The sequence below is a fragment of the Mangifera indica genome, chromosome 14 (assembly GCF_011075055.1).
Source record: "Mangifera indica cultivar Alphonso chromosome 14, CATAS_Mindica_2.1, whole genome shotgun sequence".
In the NCBI taxonomy this organism is placed as follows: domain Eukaryota; kingdom Viridiplantae; phylum Streptophyta; class Magnoliopsida; order Sapindales; family Anacardiaceae; genus Mangifera; species Mangifera indica.
Window position 1 is genome coordinate 2,847,766 of NC_058150.1, and position 26,994 is coordinate 2,874,759.

The 26,994-nt window shown below is 34.9% G+C and overlaps 4 protein-coding genes and 1 pseudogene across 9 annotated transcripts; 2 read left to right on the forward strand and 3 right to left on the reverse strand.

Moving 5' to 3' along the window:
• Positions 1-4,632, forward strand: LOC123195545. The gene is made up of 5 exons (XM_044609321.1): positions 1-546; positions 760-1,015; positions 3,525-3,623; positions 3,772-3,986; positions 4,317-4,632. The coding sequence occupies exons 1-5, from the start codon at positions 113-115 to the stop codon at positions 4,390-4,392; spliced, it is 1,080 nt and encodes a 359-aa protein (XP_044465256.1). The 5' UTR covers positions 1-112; the 3' UTR covers positions 4,393-4,632.
• Positions 4,633-5,362: 730 nt separating this feature from the next.
• On the reverse strand, positions 5,363-6,844 carry LOC123195544 (probable galacturonosyltransferase-like 10). The gene has a single exon (XM_044609320.1). The coding sequence runs from the start codon at positions 6,629-6,631 to the stop codon at positions 5,528-5,530; it is 1,104 nt and encodes a 367-aa protein (XP_044465255.1). The 5' UTR covers positions 6,632-6,844; the 3' UTR covers positions 5,363-5,527.
• Positions 6,845-14,920: 8,076 nt separating this feature from the next.
• LOC123195712 lies at positions 14,921-16,150 on the reverse strand. Its single transcript, XM_044609521.1, has one exon. It carries the CDS (start codon positions 15,703-15,705, stop codon positions 15,154-15,156), a length of 552 nt encoding a protein of 183 aa, XP_044465456.1. The 5' UTR covers positions 15,706-16,150; the 3' UTR covers positions 14,921-15,153.
• An 883-nt stretch (positions 16,151-17,033) lies between these two features.
• Positions 17,034-19,662, reverse strand: LOC123195407 (annotated as a pseudogene).
• A 2,559-nt stretch (positions 19,663-22,221) lies between these two features.
• LOC123195556 (protease Do-like 9) lies at positions 22,222-26,747 on the forward strand. Of its 6 annotated transcripts, none has more exons than XR_006497494.1 (12): positions 22,222-22,865; positions 23,212-23,411; positions 23,678-23,858; positions 24,011-24,202; positions 24,719-24,796; positions 24,881-25,113; positions 25,349-25,450; positions 25,594-25,644; positions 25,743-25,847; positions 25,940-26,056; positions 26,215-26,373; positions 26,461-26,747. XR_006497494.1 is itself a non-coding variant. In XM_044609337.1 (11 exons), exons 1-10 carry the CDS (start codon positions 22,313-22,315, stop codon positions 26,036-26,038), a joined length of 1,794 nt encoding a protein of 597 aa, XP_044465272.1. In that variant the 5' UTR covers positions 22,223-22,312; the 3' UTR covers positions 26,039-26,056; positions 26,294-26,374. The 6 variants fall into 6 exon arrangements, 1 of the variants encoding a protein (XP_044465272.1); XR_006497495.1 differs by having other exon boundaries at positions 26,219-26,373; XR_006497493.1 differs by having other exon boundaries at positions 22,223-22,865; positions 26,294-26,373; positions 26,442-26,747.
• Positions 26,748-26,994: the final 247 nt, after the last annotated feature.

Below are 26,994 nucleotides of genomic sequence, written 5' to 3' on the forward strand. Positions count from 1 at the left end.
CTCTAAAAGATAATATTCACAAAAATATATCAAGGGGTAAAAAGCTCTAAAAGATTCTTCCACGTTAACGCGAGGCGGAGAAGAGCTCGTTGAAGCTCACCTCACCTCTTACATGGCAACCGCAGCCAGAGCTTTTACCCTTTCTCGCGTCACCGCCCTGTCATCGGACCGGCTCCACTCTCGACACTCATTTTCCCGCCACCACCACCACCTCCTCTGCTGCTTCCCCGTACGGAGCCGTTTCTCACCCTCATTTTCCGCCACGGTCAGCTGCCTCAGCGGCGGCGGTGTCTTCAACGACGACTTCGTTTCTACTCGTAAGTCGAATTTTGACCGCGGTTTTCGCGTGATTGCCAATATGCTTAAGAGAATTGAGCCTTTTGACACTTCCGTTATCTCCAAGGGAGTTTCTGATGCTGCCAAGGACTCCATGAAGCAGACCATCTCTACTATGTTAGGCCTTCTCCCTTCTGATCAGTTTTCTATCAACGTTAGGGTTTCTAAGCAACCTCTCGATTCGCTTCTTGTGTCATCCATCATCACGGGGTATTTATTTAATAAATTTGTTTAATTATTGTGTAATTAGTTTATTCTTCTGTTGATTCATAGTTTGGGCTCAGTTTTTGTTGTCCATTCTTTAATTGCATAGTTCTGTCTCCGAGTTCTCTAGGTTCTTAAATGCTATTGTAATTTAAGTTTTTGAGTTTGCGAGTTGAAAAATTGGGTTGAATTCTGAATTGATATATGTTCTTTTGGTAGGTATACGCTATGGAATGCTGAGTACAGGATTTCGCTGATGAGGAACTTTGATATATCGGTGGATGGTTTAAATAGGTTGAGCGTTTCAAGAGAAAGTGAGGTTTCGGACAAGCAATGTGAAAAAATAGAAAGGGAGAGTAGCGAGATTGGTGTTGAAAATTTGGAGGAAATAAGTCCGCAAGTTTTTGAGGTTTTGCCTCAGGAGGCTTTGAATTATATACAGCAGTTGCAATCCGAGTTATCTGATGTAATGGGGGTGAGTAGTCAATGTTTTATGTTATACTTGATGCTTTTTTTCAGTTTTTAATTAGATGAAGGGTGAGTTGAACTTTTATATTGTTACTCGACTTTTTGGGGGGAAAAATAGAATTGGCTACTTGATGAGTATATGAAAATTAATGGAAGATATTAGGTCATCAAGACAAACGATGCAGGTAAGATTATGATAATGTTTTAAGGAAAAGTTATGAAAAAGTAACAGTATTCATTTTCAAGCTTGTGAAGACATATTTGTCAGATTTCAAATCTTTCTGGCAAGACTAGCATTTATAAAGCTCTACAGATCTGTTAATAATTGAAAGATTTTTTTTTTTTTTGTATTTTTTATGTTCCTAGGGCAACCTGGTTAAGTTATTTAAATTTGTCGCATTTTTTAATAGGCTGACTTTTGATATATATTTAATAGGAAAATGATCAGTATATTTTATCATGTATGTCTTTTTTCTTCTAAGACATGGGAGGTCAGGGTTTTAAGGCCTTTTGTGTTGACAGTAGTTGTTCTATCTAAGAATTAAATATCCGCTATCAACAAAATTCTGGTGTCAGTATTTTTGCTTTTGGACCCAAGTAAGAACTCATTGGTGTGTCCATTTGAGTTTTAGATAAAATCTAACATTTTTGTTAAATTATTAATATGAGGTTTTCATTATCCAATGGTCCTAGTTTTAGAGATAATAGATGGTTTTGATTGTTCTATTTGTATCTCTATTGAACATCTCTTGCATATCAAGAAGTACACAGAAAGGATGATATCTCCCTGTTTTTCCAAAGTGTGAATATTGACCTTTTTTCTGTGTTTTAGGAGTTTTGAATTGTTTGTATGGTAACTTTGATGTGGGTTTGGTAAATGATCATTGAAAAGATACCTACATTATTTTTTGGATTTGTGTTGAGAAATTGTTTTATAGGTGTCGACCTATTTTTGTTACTAATCAATATATATTAACTTCTGGAATTTAAATTGTTACTAAGAAAGTATTAGTTGGGAAAAGAAGCTAGGTGTTAGTGTATAAGTGTGAGGGAAAATGTCATCCCTTGAATTAGCTTCTAAGGGTGGGAGAGACCAATAACACTAAATAAGTGGTATCAGAGCCCAAATTGCAATAACTCCACTCAAGAATCCATGAGAATGACCAGTTGATGTGAAACTTTAACTAGTGGTCTATAGCTTCCTCACATGGCTAGTTGTGAGAAGTGTTATATAAATGACCCAATGTGTGAGAGAGAGAATGTTGGGTTGTCCCTCATCAACTGGGAAAGAGGCTAGGTGTTAGTGTATAATTGTAAAAGAAAGTCTCACCCTTTGAACTAGCTTTTAGGGTGAGAGAGACCCAATAACACTTAACAATTTGTTATAACTGTTACATATTAGGACACTTGCTTGTGTGTGTTAAGGCAAAGAAGTTACTTCATGGTTCTATTTGTTGCACCGACTTTCTTGTATAAGCTTTGGAGCAATTGATCATATGATAAGCTATCAAGTGGGTTTGCCGTGTTGTGATTTTTGTGGTGCAAGTGCAATAAAATAAACTAGAGGACTAAAATGAGAAAGGGATTGAACTGAAGGGGCTGAAATCTGTTATCTAGTATAATGCTGAAAAGATCCTTGGTTATGAAGTATTATATCTTAATGCAATTGGTGCTTCATTATACTTAGCACCAATGTTTTTTTTTTTTTTTTTTGGCTTATTTTTGGATATTTATGTAGTTGTTGAATCCAGCTTTTGCTCCTCATTACAAGTCGGTTCCTATGTAGTGTATAACCTATAAATGAAGGGAATGAGCAACTTAAGCGTGGCTATGTATGCAAACAATCAATGCAAGAAGTAAAATTAGAGAGAACACTTTTGGCTGAATGCACTTACCTAGCTGCTTTTCACAGTTATAGCAACTTATATTGATTTTATATTTCTCTCAAACACTTCTTTGCTTCTCCTGTGGTTGTTAAGGTTTTGGTGCTCCATTAAATCCTTTCTTGGAGCACCTTTTAACTTGTGCTTGAAGCAATGTCTTGCATGAGCAAGATCAGCACAATTGTAACCATTTGTTTTAGCAATCCCTATTTGTGTAATTTCACTAAATGAAATAATTGTCAGTCTTAGCACTCTCATTATATGTCTTGTTTTGCTTCATGTGCTCACAAGAGACAAAATGGCAAACCTATTTTGTAGGAGTCCTAAACTTATTGTGTATTAGTCTCATTATATGTCTTGTTTTGCTTCATGTGCTCACAAGAGACAAAATGACAAACCTATTTTGTAGGAGTCCTAAACTTATTGTGTATTAGTCAAATGGTAAACCACAGCTCCAAGCTTTTGTATCATATTAATATCATTCTTAGATACTAATTCATTGACTGGTTCGCTTTTAATAACCAACATTTTTGAAAATTAGTTTAAAAGGAATATTTTCATACAATTTCTTCATATACAGAAGACATGTTGCTTTGTATTTGCTTTGGGACTGATCATTTTCCTTTGTTTCAGGTATTGGATACTATGAGGCAGAAGAATAGGAAAATGGAATTTGACAAGGCAAATAGGAACAATTTATTAGAGTATTTGCGATCCTTGGATCCTGATATGGTGAGGCTCTAACATCTCTTGTTTGATATATGGTTACTTCTCACTGAAGTTAGATTTCAAAATTATTGTAACCAGAAAAGAATAGGGTTTAAGTTTTGTAGTGTGAGCATTTAATTGGTTTGTGTTTTGTACTAATTCTTTACAACAGGTGAAGGAATTATCCCAACCGTCATCAGTGGAGGTGGAAGAAATCATTCACCAACTTGTTCAAAACATAATGCAAAGATTTGTTAAAGATGATACCACATCAAATTTTATAGTAGATTTCATTGCTGTAAACACTGAAAATAAACAAGATGGCTTGGATGAAAATTGTTACACAGTAGGCACATCCCGAGATTACCTTGCAAAGTTGCTTTTCTGGTAATGTCACCTTCCTTCTTAGAATTTCATTGACCTGCTCTTATATAAGTTAAGTATTTGAATTATTCATTATTATGCTTTGGTGCTTTTTGCATTTCATTTATTTTACTTGTATTTTGTATGTGCACACCAGAAAGAATGTGAATGCAATTTGTAACTCAAAATTCATTATAATGCCTTACAATGTAAATTCTCATACTTTGGTTACGTTTGATAATTAATAACTTACTGTTAACTAATTTCTCTTTAGTTATCGGAAAATTTCTGTTTGTCTCATGAATAAATCCATCAAGTTTGCCCACATATTAAGGGTGTCTTATTTGTTGGCAGGTGTATGCTGTTGGGCCATCATTTGAGAGGGTTGGAGAATAGACTGCATCTGACCTGTGTTGTTGGATTGTTGTAGAGGCATGGCATGTATATTCTTTTCAGTTTTCTTTTCTCATAGTTTAAATGTATAACACGCAATTTCAATTTAGAAGGAGCAAGCATTTCCCTAGAAACATATTTGCCAAATTTTGTGTCATCTGTATCGTTGCTATGGGTTTAGACCATCCTATGTCTGCACATGGTATGTTAGTATTTGTCTAATGTTTGTGTTCATTTGCTTCAATGCATGTTAATAGAAATGCCCATATTGTCTTCATTCCCATCATTTTATGCAAAAAATAATCAAATGTAGATAAGTTGCTGAAGACTTGGTACATCTCCAATTCAAAATGTTCAAGTTGGTATCTGTTTGCCTTTGAAATTTACATCTGTAAAGCTTGGACGATTCATCTCTGCCCACCTCCCAAGCTTCAAGTAAATTGTGATATATTGGGTTAGTAATGGTGTCTGACGCAAACTACTCTCTAAGTCCCTCTGTCTCCTTCAGAGATATTCAAAAGTCCATTTGTGTAAATTTCCAATAATTTGCATCACCGACTTTTGATGCTTCTGTCCACAATTTGGAAGCTCCATGTGTTTTTCAATAGTTGCATTGCACAGATGTTGGGTTAAAAGCATGGTTTTTGCAGTATCATGTTTTTAAAGCGGTTAAGCTTCATGTTTCAGTAATCACAAAATTAATAAGAGCACATTTTTACCATTTTGATATGATTCATCCTATACATCTCTAGGCTCTATTTTGGCCCAAATTGGTTGGACGGATAAATTCAGGGTATAGTGACTGGATCGACAATCACAAGTACAATAGAGTTTTGAACTCATGTCTTCTTTTTTAAAGTTTTAATAATTCATCTTGGCTTTGAAATTTTGTTCCAGTAGAATTGAAACAAAAAAGGCTGAGTCATTACTCGGGCTGGTTATCTGCGAAAGGACCAGATCCGTCTTAAAAATATGCCATTCAGCCAGATATAACGCCATAACACAGGTAAAAGTAACAAAATCTGTCAATTTTCTAAGCACCAAAATCATTTACAATCATATAACAGTACAAATAATAATGAAAAAATGTATCTCTATATGAACCTTGTGTCTCTGTCTATACAAAAAAATTTAGACTCATCAAAAATCAAATGAATGAATCAATATTTCTGTCACTGTTTTTGGTTCCCAAACTTGTGGAGATCGTAAGGTGCCCACAAATAATCGACTGGACAAGGCTTCTTGGCATCAAGCCTCGCCCATGGCTTCCCTTTCCCACTCCAATGGAGCAAACTCACTGGCCCTGGATGCAAGCTTCTGCAACTATTAACCACATTATCTCCCCCAAGTCCATGTTGATTCCATCTATGATCAATGGCTTCCACGTCTCCACCAAACACTAACAAAAATGGAGGAAGAGAACCCAGCTCGTAAATCCTCTTCTCCTTCTGAATCTTCATCCACTTCTCAATCTTTCCTGTATAATCATTCTCCCTCCATCTCTTTAAATCCATCACCATCACTCCTGTGTTAAAGTAGCAAGGATTTTTCCCTTCAAAAACCCTGGAGAAATCAGTGTTAAACCAGAAGTCATCGGTAAAATACTTTGTGAAATTTGCATGGCAATACTCTGGAGCACCAATTGTCCTTGACCCAGATAAAGAAACCCTCCAAAGTTTCTGAATATCATCAACAAGTATTGTATCAGAATCCAGATAAATCACCCGTTCAACACAAGATTCAAGCATATCAGCCAAGTAACTTCTGGCATAATTCAATGGATTGTCAAGAGCGTGACGGATTGAAGAAGAGATAAGATCAGCAACAAGAGACTCTTTAAACTCATAAACCTTGAACTTCAAAGAAGGAAAAGCCAACCGAACAATATGCGAAAGTTCATCAGAAGGAACAGAAACCGAAACCCAGCTAGAATCAGAAGCAATCAAGTGAAAGAAAATATTTTCCGGGCAAGAAGCGTGTTTGAGAACTGAATGAATTGCTGCTACAGAGCCTCTCAAATACTCTGGATCAAGTGTCATTGCAACATGAACAACCGAAGGATCACACACCAATAACAAAGAACTCGAGGCCAAAACTGGACATTCAAGGCCGTTTTGATACGCGGGTGCCTCCAAAAACCGCATAGAGGTATCAAATTTGATCCGGGTTTTATCTCCATTGCAATCGGCTTTGCTGGGAAAGGATCTGACAGCAAAAGCAACAGCTGGAAAGAAAAACAAGGAGACTAAGAAGATTGCTGCAAAGTTTGTTCTCATTGAAAACTAAATTAGCTTGCCCTTGTTTATTGTTAAGATTGAACTAAGAAAATAAGAGAGAGTGTGAGTTTATGCAAGAAAAGGAAGAATTGGACAAGAGAAACTTAAACACGGCAAATAATTGTATGAGAGGAAACAACGCGTTTAATTATGAACACGTAAAAGTTTGGAAGTTTGAATGTTGGTTTCTTGGAACTTTCTTTTCAATTTGTTGAAAGTATATTATTTTATTGCTGGCTTCATCAATTTAATTTGATTTCAGAACATGCGACCACCTGCCATGAATGAATTTAATTATGGCCAAACGACTATGTCCCACCCAAGGTTTAGTGTTTTCTCAAAAGTCCCCCCTTTAACTATGGAAACAGCAAACACTCACCCATGACCGGTTAGATTTAACCAAACCCTAACGGTGGTAGGGGTAAAATCGTCATTTTTTCTATAATATTAAAAATAAACTAAAATAGAATCTAATTTTACCCCCCTAAACTTTAAAAACTGAAATTTTCCCCCTGCCTAAGTTTTAAAAAATTGCAGTTTCACCCTAGGGTTTGGTTTTGAAATCTCCGACGACCTCTCCGGCTCCGTTGCCGACGGCTGCTCCCTCCCGAAGCAACCTCTCCTTCCGGCGATCTCTTACCTCTCATTTAGAGGTCCGATCGGCGTCCGGAGACGCCGTGGGAGACGAAGACGACGCCGTCGTCTTCCCATAAGAAGACCTCAGGGAAGACGACCGTCTTCCCAGAAGAAGACGACGACGTCGTCTTCGTCTCCCACGGCGTCTCCGGACGCCGATCGGACCTCCAAATGGGAGGTAAGAGATCGCCGGAAGGAGAGGTTGCTTCGGGAGGGAGCGGCCGTCGGCAACGGAGCCGGAGAGGTCGCCGGAGATTTCAAAACCAAACCCTAGGGTGAAACTGTAATTTTTTAAAACTTAGGCGGGGAGAAAATTTCAGTTTTTAAAGTTTAGGGGGGCAAAAGGAGATAAAATTTTCAGGCGTTAGGGTTTGGTTAAATCTAACCGACCATGGGTGGGTATTTGGTGTTTCCATAGTTAAAGGGGGACTTTTGAGAATACATCAAACCTTGGGTGGGAAATAGTCGTTTGGCCTTTAATTATTCTTGTTTCTTTCTTATACAAGTTTTGTGAAAAAGCAGATCACTTTCACTGTAACATAATTTTATTTGTTTTTGGCATTTTAATCATGGAATGAGTTGGACGAAGACCAATTATTATGCTGCGGTCGGTGGGGTTTAAATAGGATTCTTTCTAGCTATGATTAAGTTTTACTCTCACACGAGAGGTTTTATGTATAATAGATTTAAGTTTTTCTGATAAAATAGTAATTTTAATCTCTTAATTTTATATTAATATCTATAATATTTTTAAAAATATTCTCTAAACTTTTTAAGAGAGAAAACACATAAAATAACAGAAAAAAAAAAAAAAGAGTAAAAGGAAAAACAGTAAACAGAAAAAAATGAAATTCATTATCGAAAATGAATGACAGATCAAAATTTGATTTTTTGAAACTTAAAGGTGACAATGTCATTTCAGAAAACCTTGGGTGGGGAACAGGTATGTAGCTCCTCTTATTTTTTTTAAATATGTACTTCACGCGGCCTGTGCAGTTTTTATTTCTTTTTCCATTTTCTAGAGAATATGAAATTTCTCTGTTGGAGGCAATAATATTCAAATCTTCCAGAGGCAGAGACTCGGATGGCTGGCGGTGGGTACGTAGTCAACATTCTTAGCTTTTTGGTTTTAATTTATAAACATGGACTTTGGTTTGGTCCAAAAATAACAGCTGAAAGAAACTATTAGGTTTTTTAATGTAACATTTATTTACAAGAATAATTCACTTATTCAAAGTAATTTGTAAATTCTAAATCTTGTAGAAGAAAGACGAGTTCTCTGATAATCCTTCCAGGAACAAAAATCCCTTTGATTGAGGAGGTAAATTTCCAAGTCTGGTCAAATCCCACCATAATGGAGAAGATTCATTCAACCCTGTTAAAGAAATTACGTATTAAATTGAAATACGTTTTGTATTGTTTGCGTCTCCGAGAACAGCAAAGCCTGATGTAACAGTAAGACAATTTTCTTTCTGTCTATCTACCTATGACTTTTTGTACAGTTTAATTTGAAGCCCTAGCTGCCCAGCTTCATTGACAGAGGATACTGGGGTAGTTTAATTGACAATTTTCTAAATGAAGGGTTTAGATTTAAGATTCGTCGATATCATATTAAGATTAAATTTTTGATTTATTTGATATTTATAAGATTAATGACTTAGATTTGAGTTTCAATATATGTAATGTGCCATACCAGATTAAAAATGGAGCCACAAGAAGTTAACATTGTTGCTGACTTGACCTCTGATCTGCACACACTTCATCGATTAACCTGCCAGAGGATTGAACCACCCGGATTTAACATTATAATTAGGCCAAACGACTATTTCCCACCCAAGGTTTGATGATTTCTCAAGTTTCTATCCTTTAATTATGGAAACATCAAACACCCATCCATGACCGGTTAGATTTAACAAAACCCTAACGATGATAAATTTAATCTCATTTTCCCCTCTAAAAATTTAAAAACTAATATTTTTTCTCTAAGCTAAGTTTGAAAATATCTCATTTCCCCCCCCCCCCAAGGGTTTGAAATATTGCATTTCTCCCCTAGGGTTTATCTCTCCGGTGCCATCACTGGCCGTCTTCCTCTCCCGACGGTTTCTCTTCCACTGACGGCCTCCCTAAACTCTTGCACTACTCATCCGACGCAGAGATAAGTCGTCTGGGAAGACGATCGTCTTCCCAGACCACTTATCTGACGACGACGATCGCAGTTGGAAGATGAAGGCAAAGATTAAGCCCAATTGCAGTTGGAAGATGAAGACGACGATGACGACTGGGAAGACGAAGAACTTTGTCTTCCCCAACAAAGTTCTTCGTCTTCCACGACTTCTTCGACTCCTATGGAGGGTCCAAATGGGAGGAAAGAGATCGTCGGAAGGAGAGGATGCTTCGGGAGGGAGAGACCATCGGCAATGGAGTCGGAAATGTCGCCGGAGATTTCAAAAAGAAACCCTAGGATGAAACTATGATTTTTTAAAACTTATGCTGGGGGAAAGTTTTAGTTTTTAAAGTTTAAGGGGGCAAAATAGATTCTATTTAAGTTTATTTTTAATATTATAGCAAAAATGATGATTTTACCCCTACCACCGTTAGAGTTTGGTTAAATCTAACCGGTCATGGGTGGGTGTTTGGTGTTTCCATAATTAAAAGGGAGACTTTTGAGAGAACATCAAACCTTGGGTGGGAAATAGTCGTTTGGCCTTATAATTATCAGACACCACCTGGTAACATGTGTGAAAGACATTAGAATTGTACCTTAAGAAAGGTAGCTGAGTGCAACAGCCTATAACACATGTATTCAAACAAACATCAATTTTTGACACCAACATATGCAAAGCTACACACATAAAAAAACTCATCAAAGGTCCAGTTTAGATCATAAATGCTTCCAAGCTCTATATCTATATATGCTCAAATCTTTGTCAATGAATACCAGAGTTCTAGAATTGAGAGAACAAAGTTGACACATGAAGCAAAGGCGGTGCAAAAGACAGAGACCCACATACATGATATTTAGAGGAAGAAGTAATTCTCTTTCTAAAATCTAGTACTTGTGCTACAAGAATAAGCAACTTGGAAGGTGAGGTCCCTCCATTAAAGCCCGTATCCCTATTTATTAGATCATATTGCTTTCTGCAACCTGGACAGCGGCCATCTGCATCGAGAATTCTTTTGTGACAAAAGAGGCAAAGCCGAAACCCACATAAGCAAGGGAGAAAGCTTGAATCTGTGATATCCAAATCCTCACAGCAGATAGGGCGAGAAGAAGGCTGAGACGTGATATTTTGCCATGCCAATGTGATAGTTCCGTGTCCACAATGCCAATGCTTTGAGAGACTGGGAAGATTAAGGACGAAAAGCATCATCTGCATTTAAAGCATCTGCAACAGCCTCCCAGTCATCCAAGCACCCATCTTCTTCTTCCTCGTCTACACATCCAGAACAAGCATCACTGCTGGTGATACTATTGCTCATTCTTAGACCTTTCCTCAAATAATTATTATCCGAAGTGCTAGTTGGGCTTTTCACAAACAGCTCTAAATTTCTGTCATCGATGCTCAAGCAGTCAAGCCCTCAGTCTCCATCCCTCTTGACCGTGATTCAAAACTGTCTAATGATTTGTTTTCTTCATTGACTATTTGCAAAGATGATGGAGGAGACCAGACCCTCACATTAGAATCATCCTTGTATCCTTTGTTCTTAACTGCATAGCAAACCCAACTTGATTATGAACAAATGGAATCATGAAAATGCAGTAAGCTTACAAATAGTTCCGAGCCTACTTAAAAAAGCCATTTCTACGATGACTTTCTGTTTTCCTTCAATGCCAACTAACTATAACAGCAAATTACTATTCCTTTTAATCTTGATTTAAGATTTTCCCCAAAGAACAAGCATTATGCAGAGAGATGTCCCACATGAAAAAGCAGACAAAAATCAAATTGCCAACTCTTTTCGCACAGGTTGTAGCAGAATTCTCCTTGGTCAATCAAGAACTTGAATCCAGTCCTTTGGCCAATCAAGTTGACAGGCTGCGGTGGATTGTGCATACACTTGGATACCACAAATGTCTCCAGAGTCAGACCCAGAAAGAGTCAACAACAATTCCACAACTCAAACAAAATATGTAACCTCTCTCTCATTGCACATTGGAATCTGGACAAGGACTATTGGCAAAAATGAAGAAGAATCTTCAATGTCGTGAACTTTGGCTTCAATCTTGGGCTTCAAGTTCTTGAACTTAATCCAGAAACAACCGAGACAGAGCACTAACCAATCAAGAGATTGAATCGAGAAGAGTACAATGGAGAATTTTGAGAGCGTTATGACGAATGGAGCGAGATAGTCAACTCTAAATGACAACCACGCCATATACAACCATTGCACAAGACCCTGAACCTCCCACGGCTGCATAAGATTCAAGTTCCACTTCTGGAAATGGGAAATAACTTCAACGATCAAAGCTATTATTAACAAAACCAAGAACGCTTTGATAAATCTATACAATCTTCCTCTGTTTTTAGGCTCTTCTTAAATATTATTATTACATTCCATCAATTTTTTATTAGAAATATTGGACATAAATACAAGAAGAACATACACACTATTAAATTAAGGATGTAATTACGAATATATATATATATTTGTCTGCTTTAAACAAACTAGGAAGTAATTTTAACATTTTTATTATCTTTTAGTTTTAAATGATGTCGATTATGTAATTACATCCTTAATTTAATAGTGTATATGTTCTTCTTGTATTTATGTCCTATAATGAGTATGACATTTAGAATGTCAGAAGGGCTATGCTTATGAGACCTGATGGGCATCCTTGCATTTTGGGGAAACATATAGATGCAGGGCTATGATGACTGTCAACATTACTATTTGCTGGGCCCAATTGATGTGCAGGCAGATCTCTTAATGGATATTCTTTCCACGGAGGCTGGCTTAAAATTTTTATCTCAGAGGCGGGCTAGTCTATAACATATCTCAAATTTTCTGTAGGCATACATATATATACCATTCTTTTGTCCAGAGAAAATATTCCTAGGACACCATCCGGCTTCATAATGAATTATATTTGCACATCAGAATTATCCTCCATGATGAGAATGTTGAGATTATATTAAGCTAGATATAATTATTTACCAAATATAGCTCAAAATCTTCAATTACATTATTTACCATATGAAAGTCCATAGCCATAGACTCGTTAGTTGTTTTACTTTTCTAACGGAAAAGATATCCTATTTTCTACTTCTGGTGGAAAAATGAAGGTTTATTCTCTATTCCAAGTGAAACCTGGTCAATACACCGGAATGGAGAGATGTGTCAATATTGGGAAACTGGCTCGTTTCTTGTATTCAATAGTTGCAAGTTGCAACCATCATTCTCAGCTTCTTGCTCTATTTCCCATTCCCCTTGAATCCTTTGCCCACTTGTGAGCTTCAACAAATGCATCCACCCGTTGTAGGGAACCGAGGTTCGTATTTCAATATAGCCCATCCCTTCTTTTGTCTTGTTTACGATGAAGATTATACTTAATGATTATGATAATGAATGTTTTCATCTGCCGGATTATGGGATTGCGAATTGTGACTGGTTTAAAGGTCAATGGGTACCAGAACCAGATGATAAAGGGTTACTTTATACAGATTTAAGCTGTACAACAATTCCAGAATCAAAAAATTGTATTATGCAAGGGAGGAAGGATGATGATTTTCTAAAAATGGAGTTGGAAACCTGATGATTGTAATCTTCCAAGGTTTGATGGCAAGGTTTTCTTAAATATGGTTTTCAGAAACAAAATGGCATTCATTGGCGATTCTGTTGCCAGGAACCAAACAGAATCACTTCTCTGTTTGTTGGCTCAGGTCAGTACAAAAGATATTTTAGCCGCCATTTGTCTTGGACAGTACTATGATTCTGGCAATATGATTGTTGTAGGAGGAAGTTCCTAAAGATGTTTATAAGGATCCCAAAGACAGGCTCCGAAGTTTAGATTCCTAGTTGTTGGAGACAATAAAGTGATCAATGGTTCAAGTGACCAATGTTCTCAAAGGAAGGAGCCATCCAGATGACCTTTCGTGCAGCATCTAATTACATCAATGATTGTAGTGAAAGTCGGAGAACAGTGATCACTGTGAGGACATTTTCACTATCTCATTTTAAAAATGGAAATTGGAATAGTGGAGAAAACTGCAACAGTACAAGTCCAATCAGTGAAAGGGAGATTGATTTGGGAGGTGAAGCATAGGAACTGAGAAGAATTCAGGTAGAAGAAACTGAAAGAGCAAGAATGGAAGGAGACAAGAAAGGGAAGAGCTTTGTGATTATGGATATCACTAAAGCAATAATGATGAGACTTGATGGGCATCCAGGATAATCCTGGGGAAATGAATGGTTAAAGGGTTACAAGGGCTGTCTTCATTGGTGCTCGCCAGGTCCAATTGATGTCTCCACTGAATTTTTTATGGCAATTCTAGAAAAACAAATGGGGTTGATTTCTTCATTAGCAGCCAGCTAACTAGAAAATATTGCATAGTGCATTGCTTCTAGAAACAAAAACAAAGACAACCAAAAAATAATAATAATAATAAAATAGTAGCAGCGAAAGCTTCATCTGGATAAAGCCAACAAATGTTCTCAACAGGAATGTAACTCTAATCTAATAGCTAATATTGCTGCAATACAACTGGAAGCAAATTAACAATATAGGCAACAGCTGGGTAAGATACAAATTATCAAGGCTTGTGTATAAACATTATAATTGGAAAGATTGTTTTCATACAAAAAATAACATACTTAAGCCAAACAATGAAAGGCTATGCCAATACTATACAGGACTACAAAATGAAGGCATTAATTGAGCTTGCTGCTTTATACCCTCATTTCCAGAAGTATATTTGATATTCTGTTACTAGACTAAGCTTAAGATGAGTGGAGATAACCATCAAGCTAAATTACAAGTATAAATCGATGATTCCCAAGCAAACACAATTGTGTAAGTGGTGCAAAAAGCAATTGAATGATCTGAGCATAAAAGGGAATTCTCTAAATAATCTAATAATAATTTTAACAGTATCCTGCTAGTAAGCTACCAATAAAAGATACCTTCACTGCAAGACTACCTATCCTACCTTTCAATTTCAACTCAACTTTTAAACATGAATGAAGCCAAATTATAGGTTGTCAAGGCAATTAAGAATCATAACATGAAATTCTAGATGAAATATTCTACAAACCATGAAACTTGAACCTTTACTAAGACAAAATAGAAAACAAATGGATATTCCTTCTTTTCATAAATGATTGTCGACCAAGACTCAAATGATCATTTTCTCAGGATGCCATAATTAAGATTTTTGTCAGAATAACATTTACATTACCAATCATGAATTTCACGCAAAGTAGATTAAGAAACTTCTCTGATTGATTCATACACGACTGACAGCAAACCCTTTTTTTACTTTCATTCCACCGTAAAGAAACTAACTGCAAATGCATACTCTATATAAATCAACACTATCAGGATTCTCTTTCCAAGAAACAAATGAAAATTAATTGAACAAATATGTTGTTCACCTAACATCCAATTCCATCCAAGAGTGAGAAAAAATTGAATGAAATAAGAACATAATGGTATAATTTCTAAACACATTCTCAACATAAACATAAAAAGAAAATACATTCTAAACACAATATAAAATGAACAAGTCAATTTGCTACTGCTTTCAGAAACCATTAAATGAAACTCTCCTACTTGGCTCCAGTTTCCATCATTCATATAAACTAAAACCAAAGATGAAGTACAATCGACTTATAAAACTAAAATCATCAAATTCAACATATTATATGAGTCCAATTAAAAGAACAAATTATGCTTCTACAATGTTACCAAGTCCAAATGAGAACAATTCACGAACAGGGGAATACTGCACCAATCCAATATCCATTGCATATCCAGAAACAGGCAACTTCAACTCTCTCAAAACACAAAAGGCCTCCGCCATTCTCATCTTTGGAACATCTTGAGCAACAGAACAATAAGGAATCCAATTCTCAGCACGATACTCATCTCCTAAATCAATCCCTTCTTTCTTGATTGCTTCGCATAACTGAGACTGAAACTGAAGTAGCGAAACTGAAGGCGTTGGTGCAAGAAACAAGACATTGTTGTCATTACAAAAACTCCCAATTGTTGATAGAGACAAAAGCAAAGGTTCTTGCTTTGATGCAAAGCTCTTTATAATGGATTCAAGTCTAGTGGGCTCTACACTGGGGCTGGAAAAAAGAGTTATATGCGGACGTGACTCGATTTCAATGAGTTGGGTACTGATTTGGCGACGAGCCAACACGTTCCATGCTTTCAAAACTTGGTTCTCCAAAGCGGGATCGAAATAAAGCTCAATTGCAAAACCTTGTGACATTGGAAGAGATTAATTGGGGGAGAAAAAAAGAAAATCCAAGATCCGGAATACCCAATTAGCAAAGAACCGGAATTCTTCTGCTGAATGGAAGATACCCACAATAATTTGGGGAAAATGTTGACAACCCAGATGCTAAAATTGAGATCTGAGAGAACCCAAATGACAATTAAAAAGAAAAACAGAAATCATACAGATGGATGTAAATAACAAATCAAAAAAATCAAGAAAAAAAGAGAGAAGAAGAAGAAATGTGATAAGAGGAAGTAAAAGAGACAAGGAGAGGTAAGATTAGAAGAGAAGAAAGCAAGTAAGTGGAAGGATGAGAGGTATATAGTTGTAGTCAACAAAGAGACACAGAGAATAAAGAGGAATACCTCCAAAAAGTCGTGTTGAATTGGAAGTCGCAAGGGCGAGGAGTTTTTGTTCGGCAATTACAGTTGAGGGAGATCAGCGCCAGCTATTAAATATTTTCTTTATTTTTAATAATTATATTTTAATTCTATTTTTGGTAAGGTAAGCCAATATATTATTAATATATAAATAAATTTTATTTATACATAAAATAATATGGTAATTAAGCTAAGATGATGTTTAATTTGAGCTAATTTTAGGATTAGTAAATTGTTTGGTTAAGTAATAAGTGTATGAGCAATACTATGTATACTCATTTTAAATATATAAATGAATAATATGTCATTATGTGATTAAGTGTTATCTAATATTTAATTCAAAATTACTCAATTTTTAATGACACTAATTGAATATGTATTTATTTATGTAGTTAAAGTTGGTATACAACCTAATGAGAACCTGACAATTCAATATTTTTGAGTTTAAGTTTGAGCTTTAGAGATGTTTAACTTATCAAACTTGTGAACTTAAAAAATTCAACATCAAACAATGTAATTTTAACCAAAATACATTAAAATAACATCGTTTTAGTGTTAAACATAGTTTGAAGCTCGAATTCGAGGCCACTAATTTAAAACAAGCCAAACTAAAACATTTTTGAAACAAGTTCGATGAGTTCGAACTTAAACACAAACTTAACTTTATATAAATTGAATTAAACTTAAATTTAGTTTGATTTGAACCTAACCCTAACCTTTATATGACTTTCTTGAAAAAGGCAAATGAGCTTATATAGCAAGAGAATTAATTGCCAACACTATGTAAAACGTAATTCAATTTAATTAATTTGTATATGTGTTTAAGGGAATACAAAACGGATCAATTTAATTATTATTATTATTAGTTACACACTAGGCTTGCCACTGTGGCAGACGAAGATAGAGAGCAATCGGGTTGTGAGAATTTGGAGCCGAGTCCCAAACAGAAAATGCACTGGTCGAGTTCATCCATTTCTTTTACTTTCAAGAGCTGGCAGGTCTACATGATCAGCCCTCTCTGTGCCGTCCACATTTTGTGCTATGAGATCCCTGAGCAAAACAGGATAGTTCCAAAGTTCTAACGCGCCAGAAGCTTGGTGACCCATTGAAACCAATTGCTTTTCGAATCCGATTTCTGATAAGACTTTTTCTCCTTCAAGCCCAATCAAATTTTCCATAGGTAACCTTTAGACAAGCGAATATTTTATCAACAAAAGCATAAACAAGGAACAAATGAAAAGGAGAAGATCAGTAGTAACTTCTAGGCCATACTTTTCGGTGCTCCTGGTGCAGCCGTGATATCCCTAAGATCAAGGCTATCTGGTAGAAGAGAGTGCATCCGATAAACACCGACAAATTCCTCAGTCAATGAATATGGAACACCATGATTCTCAGGCTTCTTCATGCCAATGAAGCCACTTAATATGGATCCCCCAACATTTCCAAATGTATCCTTAAATCTCTTTCCCAATAACCCATACCTGAAATACATTTATACATAAACTCATAAGCATCTTGATGACAAAGGCAAACCAATGCTATGTGTATATAATTGTGTGCACATAATTAGGTATCCAGATGATGTTTCATTGTGTAATTGAGAATTACTTTATCATTAATTCAAAACAACCTAATCACCCACTTGTGCACTCAAAATTGTGTATGCATAGTTTTATTGAATATATATCTACCAGTTTGCACGCATCCCTGCAAGCAGAGTACCAGTTTTGAGGAGCTCTACTGTCCAGTCAATTGTATGAATCTTTGCAATGACAGCCGAAGTTACCAGCCTTGCATGGCGATACAGTTCTTCATCATCCAAATCTGGATATTCCTCCTGAGAAAATTCAAAGAAAAGATTAAAGTTTTCAGTTCAGCTGAGCCATATATAAATTCATTCAAATTATATAAATGCAACAAATATACCTTGAGGGCATCGCAAATTGCATTGTGTTCTTTGACAAAAAGAGCCTGCAATGTCGAGACACCTGCCCAACTATTACGAACGTCTCCTGCTACAGCAATTCCATTTTCGTCATGAAGAAGAAGACCATCTCGTGATATTTTAAGCTACCCGTCTTTCTAAATCCTCAGTTTTTGCAATCTCTCGGCGTTGCTCCCATATACAGCACTTCCATCCCTTCAAATTCACAGTAATTGATTAATCTTTTCACCAATTCTCTTTATACCATATTTATGTAGCACAAAAATGAAAACACAAAAACAAAAATATTGAATTGTATTTTTTTTTAAAATATAGAAAACAGAAACATGAAAAACGCATAGATATGAAGAATACAAGATATGTACTCAACTAACTTGATATATCAACTGACAACTAAATAAAAAATGTCTATTAAATCAAACGAAACCAATATTTTAAACATTTGTCAATAGTTGAAAATATGAAATCAATTTAAAGGTAAGAAAAAAAGAAGTGTTTCTTTTTTTAAGACGAGTTTCAAATTTATTTTATATTTTTGAAACATTTCTGAAATATTTTATATCAGTTTTGGCATGTTTCAGAAATAGAAACATTTTGGAAATGCAGATTATAAATAAAAAAAAATCTGCAACCCATTTACTAAAATTTAAGAGCTTACCAGCAATGAGTTCGAATATTCAAATGACCCTCTTTTATTTTAGAAGAGCCTGTTCGAATTTCCTTTGTTTTGTAGAACCTGAAAGCACTAAGAGGGCATTGGCTTGCAACTTCTTTGGGTGCAATCAGCTCAGCCAGCAGTTATTTTTGCCAAACAAAATTAATTATTTGCTCTTTTCTTTGTCGTAATCCCTTTCAAAATTATAATAGAAAATATTAATAACCTGATTGGTATCCTCCAGGTGGTCAATCCAGTCATGTATCATAAATTGATCCAAGAGGCTGCTATCATGTTGAATTGCTTTCCTGAGTCTACAAAACTTCTTCGTGCTAGAAGTTTTGTGGCAACCACCATTGGATCTGGTTTCCGTAGCTGAAAAGGTTTCGATTAAATTCAACTTAAATATTGGGCACCAGAACTATAAGAAATTCAACTGGTTATACGATGAATCCTTAGCATTTGACACTACGATGGGATAAAAAGATATGTCACCTTTTGGTCCTGATCAGCAGGAAAAATATTCCTGCCAAAGAAAGTTCCCTGGCTGCCAGCATTTCCATTGAAGGGATCATTAAGTTCTCCATTCGCGGTTCTGAAAGTAACATCAGCAGGATGAAACCTACTACCAATCGGAGTTTCACCAAATTGAATAAGTTGTACTGTTGATGAAGGTGTCGACGCAACCCCAAATAAAATAGACCTAAAAATACAGGTAAACGCGGCCATATTCCCCACTTATCGACGGAGTGCACAATCTACACCATAACAATATTTTACCATTAAAATATACAGAAAAGGTGAACAAAAATGATAACTCTAGATTTCAATAATAGATTGGAGAGATATATTACAAGGAAGAGAAATTTGTCTAGGAGAGTCATTCGGGAGACAATTCTGTGAAAATCTTTGTGGATGAAATGATAGAGAGGCATGCTGAAGAGAGACTTGATGAAATCAATCATTTGAGACAACGTAAATTGTTTAGATAGTTTTTGAAAATCAGTGTTCCTGCATGTGTATAAATCGGAGCATGCAATGCAAGACTTTCAGAAGAAATTAAAAATTTATTCTTAAAAGTTAAAGGATTTCATTTATAAATTAAATATTTATTATAGTAATTAAATTAAATTAGTTTAAAGTTAAAAATAATACATAATTGAGTTATATCATTTGAATTTATAAAACTCCTAAAATTGATCTATATTTTAGTGTTATATCATCCCCTCTTGATACATTTTGAAGAGGGTGCGTACGTAATTAATATGGGAGTCTTTAGTTTGAGTAATATTTTATTATCAAAATTAAAAGATTATCTTAAAAATATATTACTTAAAATATTACTGGGTATAAATGATTACTATGTTTAATAAAATTTAGTTAATATGAATAATTATTATATTTGATTAGAGACAATAAAATAATACTAATAAATTATTTAATTTAAATATCATTAAGTATAATTATTTTAATTTTTTTATATTACTTGTTATATTAATTGAAAATACGATTATTTTTGTCCTAAAAGATTAATAAATAAAAATATAATTAGAATAAAATCAAAATTATCTAGATAATATTTTGATATCTAAGTTGAATATAGTAATCATATTATCACTTATATTATCTATTACATCACTATTGATAATATAAGATTATCATAATTATTTATTATAATAAACTAAATAAAGTAATATAAATAATAAAATATAAATTATCAAAGTAATTTTTATTAACTAGAAATCAAACGATCCTTATAAAGTAAGTTATTGAAATATACTTTATAGCACATACTAATACGATCTCTCGTATCACAACTTGTAAAGTGTATTGGACTTATGACTTTGGATGTCCAAATTGAAATAGTTTTCAACTTGTCGTCATAGTCTAGCAAAAATGTTATCAAACAAAATTTTCTAGCAGGCTTTCGGCTTTTTGGCTGTCGAGATGAAGAACACAATCAAAATTAGGCAATATATGACTTTGAATTTGATATTGTAGTTGGTATCTTACCTGTTCAATGTCCCTTAAAGGGTTCAGAGTCCGCCCCCTGAAATAGCCGGCAAAAACATATGGCGGTCAGCTTAATATTAAACACGTGTTACTTAAGAAAAACAATCTAGTTGGTTTTTGCGATTAAACGGAAATCTGCATAGTCTTTGTTCTAGTTCAGTTGAGGACCCCATCATTTTGGCCCCAGAATCTCTACCCTTGTTTCATTTTGGGCGCCGCCCTTCGTGACCTTGTTATGGTAATATTTTTTATTTAGTTGTATTGAGATTATGTGTATGTATTTTCGATATATAAATATTTATATATTATCATATAATTATTTTTTTTATTTTAAATTATTCAATCACATGATAATATATGTAAGTGTATATATATTTATATATTTAAAATAAGTATACATAATTTATCGATGAAAAATACTCTTGAATCCAATAATATATATATTTTTACCTTCATTATCTTCATATTTGTGTCTTGAAATTTTAATTCTCTTTATGTCTCCATTCGATTGGTATATCATCCATTGAAATCTATATTTTCCCATGGTTTACATTAACTATCTTGCAACGACAATAAAACTACTGATACTTGTTCGACCCATCACTTGTACACACCCAAAATTTTATAACACCTCATTTGAAAAAAAAATCAAAAACTTTGAATGATTGATTTTTTTTCCATGGAAAAGCAACACTTTTTATCCATTTTTAGTATTAAATCTGTAAATTTTTTGTTTAAATGATTATTTTACCTTTTTATTAAAATTTCAAATTGTTTTTAATATTATCCAATTATGTTTATATTTATCAATTTAAAATTTTATTATTTCTACTTTTTTAAAATATGAAAACTTTAAAAAAATTTTAAATATTATATTTTAATTAGTTTTGTTTAGAGATAATCTTTTGATATTATTAAAAGAAATATTAAAAATTTTAAAAACATCCATAAATTTTGCATTGTTCCCTTAAGGGGCATTTGATTTGATTTTTTTAAGATTACCTTGGTAATCTATCTTTTATTCCTTTATTTAGTTTGTCATAATAAAATATTACAGTAATCTTCTATTATCAATACTGATGTGACAGGTAATATATGTAGTAATTTGATTACTATATTCACTTTAAGTATTTAAAGATTACCGAAGTAATCTTGATTTTATTATTATTTATTATTTTTTTGGGATAAAATAAATTTATTTTTAATTAATATAAAAAATATTTAAAAATAATTATATTAAAAAATATTTAAGTAAAATAATTTATTAATAATTTTTTATCACCTTTAACCAAACACAATAATTATTTATAGTTACTAAATTTTATCAAATATAGTAATCATATATATTCAGTAATCTTCTAAGTAATCTTCAAGGTAATCTTTTTATTTTGATAATAAAACATTATCCAAATCAAACTTCCCCTAAAAGTATACTTTTGGAAAGTAGGGAGGACATCATTAAGAAAATGATAAGGGCCCAATCGTAAAATAGAAAGCCCAATAGGCTCAATTCTAACCGTTCTCTCCTCCCATATCACTACCGCCACAGAAGAAGAAGAAAACTTACGCAGAACCCAAACCCGCTAAAACCCTAACAACCCTAAAATGCCGGACCTGAGAAAACGTGGACGCAAACCCCCCGAAACCGAAACTATAACCATGGACTATCAATACACCAACCCCACTTCCCAAAACGACGACGCCGCCGTCGCCAATACTCATCATAACCCTTCTTCCCCTCGCCGTACACGTGGCCGCGCCAGACGAAGCCTCACCGAAGACGAAAACAACAGCGGCAACGTTAACAATTCAAACTCTAACATCGGCCATTTGGCTTCACTGGAACGGAGCAGACACGGGGATGCGAATGAAATAACGATATTGCCCTCGCGGTGGGACAGCGTGGCAGTTAAAGCCGTGCCGTCGATGGATGCTGTCGTGAAAGTGTTTTGTGTGCACACGGAGCCGAATTTCTCGCTGGCGTGGCAGAGGAAACGGCAGTATAGTTCGAGTAGTAGTGGCTTTATTGTGGGGGGAAGAAGAGTTTTAACTAATGCTCATTCGGTTGAGCATCATACGCAAGTCAAATTGAAGAAGCGGGGCTCCGATACGAAATATTTGGCCACTGTTTTGTCTATTGGGACCGAGTGTGATATTGGTAAACAAAAATGTTTAAATATGGTATTACAGAATTTTTATATTGGCTTATTTTGTTGGTTTCCTGGATGATGTGTCAAGAATCTTGATTAGATTTTTGTTTTTGAAAGTGATAAAAAATGAAACTGATGGGTTCAAATTAATAGTTCTTCAATATATGAGTTTTTTCTTGACTGAAACTTAATGTGGTTATATTCTTTGTGTGTTTCAATAGTTTTGTTAAAGTTGTTCTTGAAATTTTATGAAATTATATTAGAGGGGACTAAATGAGTATTAAACATGAGCTGTTTGAATTTGTGAATGCTTAAATTATGATTTTGCTATGTATTATCTTTGTGGTGCTACAGCAATGTTGACTGTTAATGATGATGAGTTCTGGGAAGGAGTTTCACCAGTGGAGTTTGGAGATTTACCAGCTCTCCAAGATGCTGTCACTGTTGTGGGGTATCCGATTGGGGGTGACACTATCTCTGTGACAAGTGGGGTTATTTCACGCATGGAGATACTATCTTATGCCCATGGCTCAACTGAACTTCTGGGACTGCAGGTTATAGTTATAGAATTTGGATTATGCATATTTTGTGTCTGTAATATGGTATCGGAGCTTTAAAATTGGAGTTTGGTGCAATTGCAGATGTTAACTCGTTCTTTTTCTGAAGTTGACCTTTAATCATGTTTATTCTAATTCTGTGGCTCAGTTACTATGATCAGATGCAGTCTTTGGTGGATTTTGTCATGTTTTTCCTGAATAAGTTATTCTGGTATTGCATATTTGTACTGATATCCTTTATTTTTTTGAATTTGTTCTTGTAGATAGATGCAGCTATAAATTCTGGAAATTCTGGTGGACCTGCATTTAGTGACAAGGGCAAATGTGTTGGCATTGCATTTCAATCTCTAAAACATGAAGATGTGGAAAATATAGGTTATGTGATACCCACGCCTGTTATTATGCACTTTATTCAAGATTATGAGAGAAATGGTGCTTACACAGGTATTTTTGCTTTCAGAGTTTTTTATGTTTTAGCTGTTGCTATTTTCTATTGAACAGAATCTTTCTTGTGTACATAATTTTTGGACCTTAATTGTTTTGAGAATTTTTGTCCTCTTGATTCCTAAATTTTGTGGTGATGTCCCATGTATTAGGTTTTCCGATTCTTGGAGTTGAGTGGCAGAAGATGGAAAATCCTGATTTGCGCATGGCAATGGGGATGAGACGTGCACAAAAGGGTGTTCGCATTAGAAGAATTGAACCAACAGCTCCGGAGTCTCAGGTTTTGAAGCCATCTGATATAATCATTAGCTTTGATGGTATTGATATTGCTAATGATGGAACAGGTGAAATTTTCTTTCTTTTATATTTAGTGACTTTCTTTTTATTAAGCTTTCTTCTTACATTTTTTGTGGTCTTAACTTGTGATTGCTGATTGTTGTTACTTGCTAGTCTTACCATTTTGTTTGCATAATGGTATTCCGGGACATTCTACTGAAATATCTATGCGGGGATACCACGTGCCTGTGAAAGTGTCTTTTTTATGCTTTTCTTGTTTGTTGCAAGTGTTTATACAAAAGGCTTGCCCAATTCCACCAGATTGTGCTGCAAAGAAATGAAGCTATCTATATATTTTCAATTCAAATGGATTTTGGTCAACTATTTAGTAGTTTAAATGTGGCCTACAAGAGTAGCTGGCATAAGCTCTTAGAGATTCTTTAGGTTATTATGGGTCAAAGTTGCTATAGAATTCTAGAAAGTGGTAAGCGCCGATGAAAATAACAAATTGAATGTACAGATAGTAGTTAAGTATTACTTGGTATGGTGGAGTTTACAACATCTTGTACAAATTGGATGTACAGGGAAAGTTCTTGTGAGGAATTTAGGGAGGGAAAAGTGGAGTTTACATTTCTTCCGACTATTGCCTTATTGCTCTCATGGTACTTTATATATTGTTTAATTATTATCTCCCTTTTCTGGAAGCAAAATGTTTGTTCTAACTTCTCTGTTGAACTTAATTTTAGTTCCATTCAGGCATGGGGAGCGCATAAGTTTTAGTTACCTAGTTTCTCAAAAGTACACTGGGGATACTGCTATTGTAAAAGTTCTCCGAAATTCAGAAGTTCTAGAATTCAACATAAAGCTTGCAACTCATAAGCGGCTCATCCCAGCTCACATCAATGGCCAACCTCCTTCTTATTACATAATTGCAGGATTTGTCTTTACAGCTGTAACTGTTCCATATCTGCGTTCTGAGGTGTGGTTTGGCACTTTTTTTCTGTGTTTTATTTGTGAAGTGCTGACTGTCGATGCATGTGTTTGTCCGACTGGGTGTTTTGGGGTGTGCATCTGTGGGACCCATTACTCCCACAACTATTGCTATCATTTTTTATTTTTTTGTTTCAACATAGGGAGTAGAAATGTTTTCAAGTGGGTCGATAAATGCTTTTCAGTATTTAATGCAATTTACCTTTTGTTTGCATTTGATGTAGTATGGAAAGGATTATGAATTTGATGCTCCAGTCAAATTGCTGGATAAGCTTTTGCACGCAATGGCACAATCTGTGGATGAACAGGTTGTTGTCATTTCCCAGGTTATCTCTTGTTCTCTCTTGTGTGTTGTACATAATTTCCTTTTTGTATTTGTTTCAATATCATGCTAGGTTTTGTTTAAAGTGAAATTTGATTATTTTTATTTATAAAAAATTTCATTGTGTACACCTGAAATTTTTTCCAGGTGCTTGTGGCTGATGTCAATATTGGATATGAGGAAATTGTCAATACTCAGGTCTGGATTACAAGATACAACTCTTGGATGATATAAAAATGCTGACACACATAAAATTCTTCCATGTGCTAAAGTTTTCTTTATGTCTGTTTTTCAAGGTTCTTGCTTTCAATGGTAAGCCTGTGAGGAATCTTAAAAGCCTAGCTGACATGGTTGAGAGTTGTGAAGATGAATATTTAAAATTTGATCTGGAGTACCAACAGGTTCTCTCTCTCACTCTCTCATCTCTATCTGTGTGTGTCTTTATGTTTCCCTATAATATTCTTAAATTTACTAATATAAATTCTCCAAGCAGATAGTGGTCCTACAGACTAAGGCAGCCAAGGCAGCCACCTCTTTCATCCTTTCAACACATTGCATACCTTCTGCTATGTCAGATGATCTCAAAACCTGAGAGATTGTTGAAACTAAGGTATATGAAATTAATCCTCTTTCATCTATCCTTGTTTTTGAGATCCTATGTCTTTTTCCATGACTGAACATAAATTAAAACACACTTTATTTCCTTGAAGCGTGATGGAATCTGACAGTTAATTGCTTATTGTTGTATTAATATGCACATATTGCAAGAAAGCTGGGAGGATTGGACTGTAGGTTTTGCTGAACCTAGAAGCATCTTTTGATTAATTCTTTTTATTCCCTGCTTCAGCTGAAATTTTGTCAGAGATTTCATCTTTTGCGGAGCCAGAGAACACATCAGAATATCAACTTTTGGTCAGGCTGATCATGGTTTGTCAATGCTCCTTTCATTGTTATTTGATTTGAAAATTTTGATGTGGTTTCCTAAATGCCAGTAGATTATTTCCTGTTTTGCAGGAAAAATTTTGATGATCTTACGTTCTCCAGCTGAATGCTTGTCATAAAGAGGATTTTCATTCCATCATTGTCTTTTCTATGGACAATATGCCATTGTCTGTATGAAATTTGTCTCCTGTTTGTTACAATATAGATGTTCTAATTATCCTCAAGTTGCTTCCATAGATTGTTGAAAAGCCCCTTGCTATGTTAATCTTCGGGTGAAACCATGTGAGAGGTATGATCCTCTTGTATACAATGACTGGCAAATTTACAAGGGAAATACAAGAATACTGTTTGGGTGTAAATGCTCTATTCTATGGCAAATTTTAGTACGGTTCCAATTGCCAGGAGATATAAATCTGTTCAGCAGTAATTATTTTGGTATGATACTTGGCACTTGGGCAGACTGCTCTTACAAAGAGTTTAATCTTCGACTTTCTTCAGTCCTGGCAAGTGTAGGGGGATAATCTGTGACTGTCTCCTCAATTTGGTCATGTGGCTGCTTGGATTAAGATCTGTTTCTTCACAACATCAGAAATGAAAATTTGTCAA